This window comes from Helianthus annuus, chromosome 1, assembly GCF_002127325.2.
Source record: "Helianthus annuus cultivar XRQ/B chromosome 1, HanXRQr2.0-SUNRISE, whole genome shotgun sequence".
NCBI classification, from domain to species: domain Eukaryota; kingdom Viridiplantae; phylum Streptophyta; class Magnoliopsida; order Asterales; family Asteraceae; genus Helianthus; species Helianthus annuus.
In genome coordinates, this window is record NC_035433.2 from 85,655,041 (window position 1) to 85,664,022 (window position 8,982).

Consider the following 8,982-nt stretch of genomic DNA (forward strand, 5'->3'; position numbering starts at 1 on the left):
GATCACGCCTATGTCATATTAATTATATTATATTATATTGAGGTTATATATTAATTGCACTCTAGTCTCTACATTTTGACTATTCGTTAGCATAAAAACAACACTTTAAATATTAGTCAAACACTCCACATTGTATCCTGAATTCCTAACCATAAGTTTGCCTAACCATAAGTTTGATTAGATGTTTTTTCCAAAGTAACTATTGACTCATTGACTAAATTAAAAGCATTACTCCGTGTGGGAGGATATAAGTCCTTGAAGGATGCCTCTTTACGTTAGCGTTACGTCAACATCCAAGGAGGATGTCCCTCTAAGGCAAGTGGGGGCGGTACGTGATAAACCGTCTATCACGCGTGGAAATACGAACAAGTCAAGTTTATAACGCGTGCAATATTCCACGCGTGGATTTTATCACGCCGTGGAAAATGGAAATTGTGAGGGAACATGGGGGTTTATTTTTTGGTGTTGTGAGTGATAGACAATGCCACTAAAAAAGTTTGTGAGTGATGGAAAAATGGTTGATGACATGGCGAAACTTGATTGGGTGCTTGTGAGTGATGGAATTCTATCACTAGTGACCACCCCCACCCCCTTAAGGATGAACCAAGAGAAATGAAGGATGAGCCTCCTCAACTTATTTATTTTTTTTTTTTATTTTGTCAAACTCAATATGCAATATATATATATAAAACTAAAACTAATTTAAACTCTAAAATAAATATTAATTCCTACATTACATTAAAAAAACAACCTAAACTTAAAAAAAATTAAAAAAACTACTAGTCTTCATCCGGCATGTCGTCATTGGGTTTATTTTGTGCATTGTTCCAAATGTATTCCACCAAATCCGCTTGAAGGTTTTGATGTGTACTCGTTACGTAGGGAAAATCTGTTTAAATCTTGTAGTTCTACACTAGCTGGAACAAAATTCTCGTTAGGCGCGTTTTCGTCGTACTCACAAATCATTCTACCTCTGTCTTCGATGATTATGTTATGCAGCAAGATACAAACATACATAACGTATCGCAACCTCTGTGGTGTAGAAGAACGTGCTGGATGTTCAATGATATGCCATTTTTTTGCAGAACCCCAAAACACTGTTCAATGTCTTTTCTCGTCCCCTCTTGAAACTTGGCAAATTTCTTTATTTTATCGTCCGTCGAGTGCGGAATGGATTTAACGATTGTAGAGTACGTTGGGTATATTCCATCGGCAAGGTAGTAACCGCGCTTGTATTCCACCCCCCCCCCCCAAACCGTAAAACTGGTGTCTGGACCAGCGCCTGCTATTACATCATTAAAGATCTCTGATTAGTAGATGATGTTAAGGTCGTTAAGTGAACCAGGCTAACCAAAAAAAGCATGCCAAATCCAGAGATTCTGTGACGCAACAACCTCTAGTATTATAGTTGGATGACCATGATCGCCCCGAGTATATTGACCCCGCACCCCTGGAAATGGTGTTGAGGGGCGGGGACGGTCCAGACGTCCCCCCACACCGAGTAGCCTTAGCATTACACAAGCGTTCATTCCAATATCATAAAGTGTATGTTACTTCACTGCTACGTAGTCATAAACTTTCATTTACAGTTTTTCATTTTTAGCATGTAATGGTTTTACAAGTTTTTACAATCCATCACCGATTAAAATGATATATATTTATAAAAGAAATAACAAAAAAGAAAAGAGTTAAATGCCATTTTAGTCCCGGTGGTTTGGGTCATTTTGCCAGTTTAGTCGAAATGTTTCAATTTTCGCCTGTGGGTCCAAAAAGATTTCACCGTTGCCATTTTAGTCCATTGGGTTAACTTCAATCATTTTTCTGTTAACGAGAAGGTCGAAGGTCAATTCAGTCATTTTATATGTAAACCTGTTAGCTAGAAGGGCAATTCTACCATATAAATTGCGAAGCTGAGTTATCTAGTTGCAAGAAAAAGAAAAGGTTAAATGGGATAGCTAAATCAGCCTAAACCTGAAGGAAGATGTGGGCCATTTACTAGAAAAAAAACGAGTATTAAATTTTATGTAACACTAAGACTTTTTACTCGTCACATGAATTTCTATTTCTATTTCTACACAATACAAATACCATAGAGGGGAATAGTGTTTGGCAGTCGTCTATCACTTACCCATTGGTCTAAGTCAAATTACGATTTTACCTCGTTTAAATTTATAGTTTTGCTATTGTTTTGTTTTTCCCTCTTAGCCAAATTACGATTTTGCCCTCGGTTCGAATTTACAGTTTTGCTATCGTTTTTGTTTTTTTTTTCCTGTAAATTACGATTTTTACTCCGAGTGTCCATGCCATCGTTTTAGTTTTTTTAGTTTTTTTTTTTTTTTTTTTTTTTTTGACAAAACTATGGTAGTGTTTTGTTTTGTTTTATAACTTTTTTACAAAACTATGGTAGTGTTTTGTTTTAATTAGTTGACTCGGTGTAATTTTTATTCGTGCTAGACGGCTACCTATCACACGCTCATTTGTCCTGAATAATTACAATTTTTCCCGCAGTTTAAAATTATAGTCTTTTCATCGTTTTAGTTTTTATTTAGCAAAAGTATGGTTGTGTTTGTTTTAATTGGTTGACTCGATTTAAGTTTTTTGAGATCGTATTATGAGTAAGTAGTATGTATAAGTAACCGAAATGCAGACGTACATGTTAGGGTGTAAGGGGCACTCCCCTAAGAGGGGAGTCCCCCTCTCTTACGCATAACCAATCCTCGTGTGCCACGTCAACTCCCCTCTTAAACTCCCCTCACACCCTAAATTGATGGCGGCACTCCCCTCTTAGGTGACTTGGTTTTTTATTAAAAAAAAAAAAGAAAATTTTTCATTGGTTGATTGAATGAGGCCCACCTTCTCTCTCCTCCCCTCTCTTCGGTGCCTCCTCACCGCTTTGGCTCCCCGCTGCACCAGCGGCACCTCACCGCTCGGTGAAATCGGTCCCCGCATGGGGTCACCGATTGTGCCCCGGACACCCTTATGAGAGAGATATATTCAGCTTAGTGTCTCACAACACGAACGAGACAAAAACTAGTTTCATACAATAATCAAGCTTTTGCCTTAAAGGTAAAAAGTGAAGTATATCACAACTTGAAATAAAAAAATCCATACAATAAACAAAACACATATTATTAAACAACCCACCAATCACTCCATTTCTAGTTAGAAATGTGTCTAGAACATCAAGATCTTCCTACAATATATAAAGGCACCAATACTCTCTTTTCTTTGATCCTTCACTCCACAATTCAAACAAATGGCAAACACTTCTTCCACTCAACAAAACCATCCCAATTTTGATCACTCACCAGAATCATCCTACTCGTGGGATGAAATCCTGTTTCAACATAATTCACTCCCATTCAATCTCAACGATTCCGAAGACATGCTTCTTTTCGATATGTTGGCAGCGAACCACGGCCCAACAATAGCTGATCAATCATCAGAATCCGATTCCTCAACCGTCAAAGAAGAAGAAGTAACCTCGGGTTCCAAATTGGAGAAACCCGAGAAGGAGAAGGCCTATAGGGGAGTAAGAAGGCGTCCGTGGGGGAAATTCGCAGCCGAGATAAGAGATTCTACTCGACATGGAATTCGGGTGTGGCTAGGAACGTTTGATAGCGCTGAGGCGGCTGCCATGGCTTATGATCAAGCCGCGTTTTCAATGAGAGGGACCGCGGCTGTTTTGAACTTTCCTGCGGATAGAGTGAAGGAGTCATTGCGCGAGATGAAATACGGGTTTGAAGAAGGGTGTTCGCCCGTTGTGGCGATGAAGAAACGCCACTCCATGAGGAAAAGACCGGTTGGCCGAAAAAATAAAAAAGTTGTTTGTTCTGCAGAAGAAAAGAATTTGGTGGTTTTTGAGGACTTGGGGGCCGATTATCTTGAACAATTGTTGACTTCTTCAGAAAGTAGTAGCAGTAGTACTATGATTTCTTGGTAATCTGTGCTGATTTGATATTTTCAAGGGTATGATGAAAATTTAGATAGTGGGGTACAGGGGCGGAGGTACTGTACAAGCAGGAGTAGCACGAGTTACTTCTTAACTCTGTTTTCGTAGAGTAAAAATATCCCTCAACTCTGTCTACGCAGTGTAATTTTATTTCGTTTTATACAAATGATACCCCGGATCTCAAAGCTTAATCCGTCATGAATACTGTACGATAGAAGTTTTTTGTCATCCCCATTTTTGGGTTAGATCCGTCACTGGTGGAGTATGTTTTGTCATCCCCATTTTTAGCTATATACTCTTACGGTTAAATACTACGATAGAAGTTTCATCTACAAAACTTAATCCCCGTACACGAAACCTTAAAATGTTGTATATTGGTTATGTTTTATGAACCTTTAAGCATGATCTAGACATACTTCATTATCATTATATTTCTTTGTAAATTCCAAGTTTAGTTCTCTTTGTTAGTTTTATGATCAAATTCTTGTGCCCGTTTAATGGACACATGTTTGATTCAAAGAGTAAAGAACTTAAGATGATGGAAGTATTGTTAGATTGTGTTTACATGTTTATTTCTAGCATATAATATGGTGGTGACGATATAACGTGGCATATCTAGTTGTGAAAAAACTCGTGTTCCATGATGTATAAACTAGCTTAATTTATTTTAAACGTGATAAAAGTGATAAAATCATGGTGGACCACTGTTCTCTTTTTAGGTGACAAATCGTTTAATGTTTACCAGTATCATCTAATATAACATCATATTTTTAGTTGGTACTCCTTAGGTCATAATCTTAAAATTGTCAAGAAGTATGTCTATTTTAACATTGTTTGGTGTTTAGGTTTGCAAATTGGTGTCCTTCCCTAAAAGGTAAAGGGTTCAAGTCTCGTGGTAGATAATAATGTAAAATTACAGTAGATTATTGTTCTTAAGAAAAGTTCATGATCGAACTTGGGTAGATGTATTGTGTGAGAGATAAAGATAAGTGATTATATACTCAAAACAATAAATATATATGTTTATGTGATTATTACAATTCTCTACTTAAGTTTAGTTTTCTATTACACAAACAAGCATGCGGGCACACACACATGTATAGGATGAAGTTTGGCTAAAAAATATTTTCTATAAAAAGCCTAAGAAGACATCTAGGGGTGTTCAAAAAAATCCGGATCCGAAACCGAATCCGAAATATCCGAAAATCTGTATCCGAAATATCCGAAATTTCGGATATCCTAAAATTCGGATATCCGAAAACCGGATAATCCGAATTTCGGATTCGGATTCGGATATGAATTTCAAAAATTTTGGATAATCTGATTATCCGATTATCCGATATCCGAAAACTAATTATTTTTTATAAATATATATAGTATATGAGCATTATATTTAGTTTGAAGTATTGTAAAAATTAGCAAAAAAAGTAGTAATTAATTGTATTCGTGTGAATTTATGATTGTTTTTAGTTTTCAATGTTGAAAATTTGGAAAATCGAATATAAATTTAATTTTAATCTATACACAAAACGGATTTTTTGATTTTTTTTAATAAATTCGGATATCCGTTTAGATATCCGAAATTTTCGGATATCCGCTTTTCAACTCCGAAAACCGGATAATCCGATCTTAAACACCCCTAACTATAACAATAAATACATATGTTTATGTGATTATTACAATTCCCTACTTAAATTTAGTTTTCTATTACACAAACAAGCATGCGAGCACATCCGATTTTGTTGATTTTCCCCCTCTTCCGATTTTCTTTTTCCTTTTTGTATTTTCTTTTTAGTTATTTTATTTTTTATTCTTTTCTGTTTGTTTTAATTTTAACTAGGTGACTTTCTCCGCGCTATGCGGCGGGAATTCGGTTGGTATCCAATACTATCCATTTGGTTCATTATGATAGAGAATTCGGTCGGTATCGATTCGATTCGTTACAGTATTGGCATGATACTGGCACTTGATTTAAACTTATGATATGTCCAAAAATTTGAATTTACATTGAAAACCATGAAAAATGAATACCGATGTCAGTTTTGATAATAATTATATTGGTATAGATTTTGGTATCAACTCGATTCGTCATGGTAATATTTTGAAAAATAAACTCTTTTTTTTAACAAAGTTTTTACGCGAGCAACGTGAAAAAGAAATATTAAACACAATTGGTATGGTCGTTGTTCGATCGGTATCACCGTATCGGTTTCGTGACACCAACCGCTATAACACCGACACTTGATATAGCCTACGATACAATATATAGACTCTATTTCGAAGTTCGAACATAACCCAATTTTTAATAAAATTTACATAGGAACATCGAGAAAAGCAGTCAAACATAGCTACTTATTTAGTTTTTAATTAAAGAGAATAAACACAAGTATAAAATCAAATTAATAAAACAATTAAACATATTAAATGTATATATCATATATAAAATGGTCTTGTTTATAACAATAACTAATATAATAATAAAATGATAATTATAATGTAGATAATAATTACATTAAAATATTTATTTGCAGTTACTATTCATCGAGACTTACAATTAATATAGATAATTTTAATTTTTATTTTTTTAAATATAGTTTTTATTTAATTTAAATTTAACTAAACTCTTTTTATAACTATTCAAATAACTAACCGACCACGTAATACTTTTTGGGTTTTGCTTCTAGTTTACTGTAAGATTATCCGTAGTGAGGCAGTAATTGAGTGTGAATTGCCTCAAATATGCCCCAAGACGCTTGAGCACCGCCCCGGGGGCGTTTTTCTTCAAAAAAAAATGGGCTGGGGCGTGCAAAATTAAACGTCGGATGAAGATTTTGTTGGCCAATCACATGTATCCTTCTTTTTGTTTGCCCAAAACCTTCTTTTTGATGGTTTTTTTAATTTATTTAATTCTTTACACCCATTTTAACATATTGCTCCACAATGCCTACATCCCCACTACATCCATTTTAGAAAAACTCCCTATAATGCCCCATTGCTGATTGGACCCTCACTTGACGGATAATACCAAAGGGTCTTCCTTTACCACTACACATGGTCTAAGGAGTTCAACGAAATAGACTGACTTCCTTCTTGCCGTAACACAAACTTATTATTTCAGTAGTTTTTGAAGATAATAAATTATATGTTTCTCAATTTCATATAGAAGTTAATAAGTTTGTTAACCTTTTTTTGTTTGGTTCAAAACTTGATTAGATTTAATGGCTAACAGGCTAAGGGTAAACAGGGCACCCTCTTATCGCAAGCGTGAAGGCTGTGATGGCCTGGTGGCGATGATGTTGGTCGTGATGGCCATCGCAGGTTGTGGAAAAATTATTCAAATGGTCATATGACTATTACAACTAAAAAAAAATATTCCCACTCCATAAACATCTAACCTTCTTCCATTTTTAACACACACTCACTTTACAGATTTCCTCTCAACTCTATAAAAATCTTCTATTTAGTTTTCTCATAGGGTTGCAATTAGACCTGCTATGTTATATGGAACTGAATGTTGGGCGATTAAGTAAGTACAGGCACGCAAGATGGAGGTAGCAGAGATAAGAATGCTAAGATGGATGTGTGGCCACACAAGGTTAGACCGGATAAGAAATGATGTTTTTAGGGAAATGTTAGAAGTAGCTAGTATATCAGATAAGATAAAGGAGGGAAGATTGAGATGGTTTGGGCATGTGAAGAGGAGGCAGACGATAGAACCAGTTAGAGTGATTGAAACCCTCGAGGTGGAGGGGAGGAGGAGTAGAGGCAGACCCAAAATTACTTGGGATGAGCGGATTAGGCAGGATTTGCAAAAATTGCACCTCTCTGAGAACATGGTCCATGATAGGAGCTCGTGGAGACGTAGGATTAAGGTTAAGGATTTCTAGGAGAGGGTACAATTGTGTTTTTAGGTGTAGTGTATGGGCGTACATAAGTAACTATGTGTATAGGATGTTTTGTACAGTTGTGTTTCTAGGTGTAGTGTATGGTCGTAGATATGTAACTATGTGTATAGGCTGTTTTGTGTTGTCATATTTGTTCTGTTCTACCATGCACTATTTCGTAACTCATACTACATTGGTAGCTTCATACACACACACACACCTCATGCTCTATTTATTTCTTTCCTGGGTGTTTTGGAGCCGAGGGTCTCTCTGGAAGCAGCATCTCTATCCCTAGGGGTAGAGGTAAGGTGTGCCTACATCCCACCCTCCCCAGACCCTACAAATAGCTTTGCTATTTGTGGGATTTTACTGGGTATGATTGATTGATTGATTGAGTTTTCTCATAAACTTTTGAAAAATACCAATGGAGTGTATGGAGGGTCCAAGTACGTTTCCACCCGACTCATCTTGTTCGTCCGACTCAACGGGTTCTACTCTTGAATATTTTGCGAACGTTTATGAAGCCGCGAAACTTGAAATAATAAATAGCTAGTTGTGTAATTTGTTACGATTACGTGAGTCTAAGATTTTTTTCTCATTTTTTATTTCACCCCTGTCACACCCCGATTTCCACGTGTCTCACCGGTGGGCCCGATGGGGGATTACCGTGACGTAGTTGGCAACAATATAGTCAAACCACACAATTATATGAATGCACAACGGAAGCATAAAGATAATTATATTTCAACCATTGTTTGTAATATCAATGTATTACGAATAGTCGAAAGGTATCCACAGGGGATCAAATAAAAATATAAGTATTGTTCAACAGACGTAGGCATCTTAAGCTTGCGAGACTCTTTATGATGCTAAGGAGAATATCCAGCCAATTACGCTTAGTACCTGCATTTAGTCTTTTTGGGAAAATACGTCAGTTTACACTGGTAAATACATTCAACCGACACTTTTGTAAAATGTTTATTAAAATTGATTTGAATGCACAAGGCACAAACTCTTTTATAACTTGGGAGAATTATTTAAATTTATAATCTTGTGAACGGATTACATGTTCCTTATGCGTTCAGTAGCCCGGATCTTGTCCGGGTTAAAGATCAATAGACACACCACATCAACTATTTATGCACT

At 36.1% G+C, this 8,982-nt stretch overlaps 1 protein-coding gene across 1 annotated transcript; it reads left to right on the top strand.

Annotated features, from left to right (window-relative positions):
• Positions 1-3,199: 3,199 nt before the first annotated feature.
• Positions 3,200-4,206, top strand: LOC110878274 (ethylene-response factor C3). Its single transcript, XM_022126552.2, has one exon. It carries the CDS (start codon positions 3,257-3,259, stop codon positions 3,941-3,943), a length of 687 nt encoding a protein of 228 aa, XP_021982244.1. The 5' UTR covers positions 3,200-3,256; the 3' UTR covers positions 3,944-4,206.
• The last annotated feature ends 4,776 nt before the right edge of the window (positions 4,207-8,982 follow it).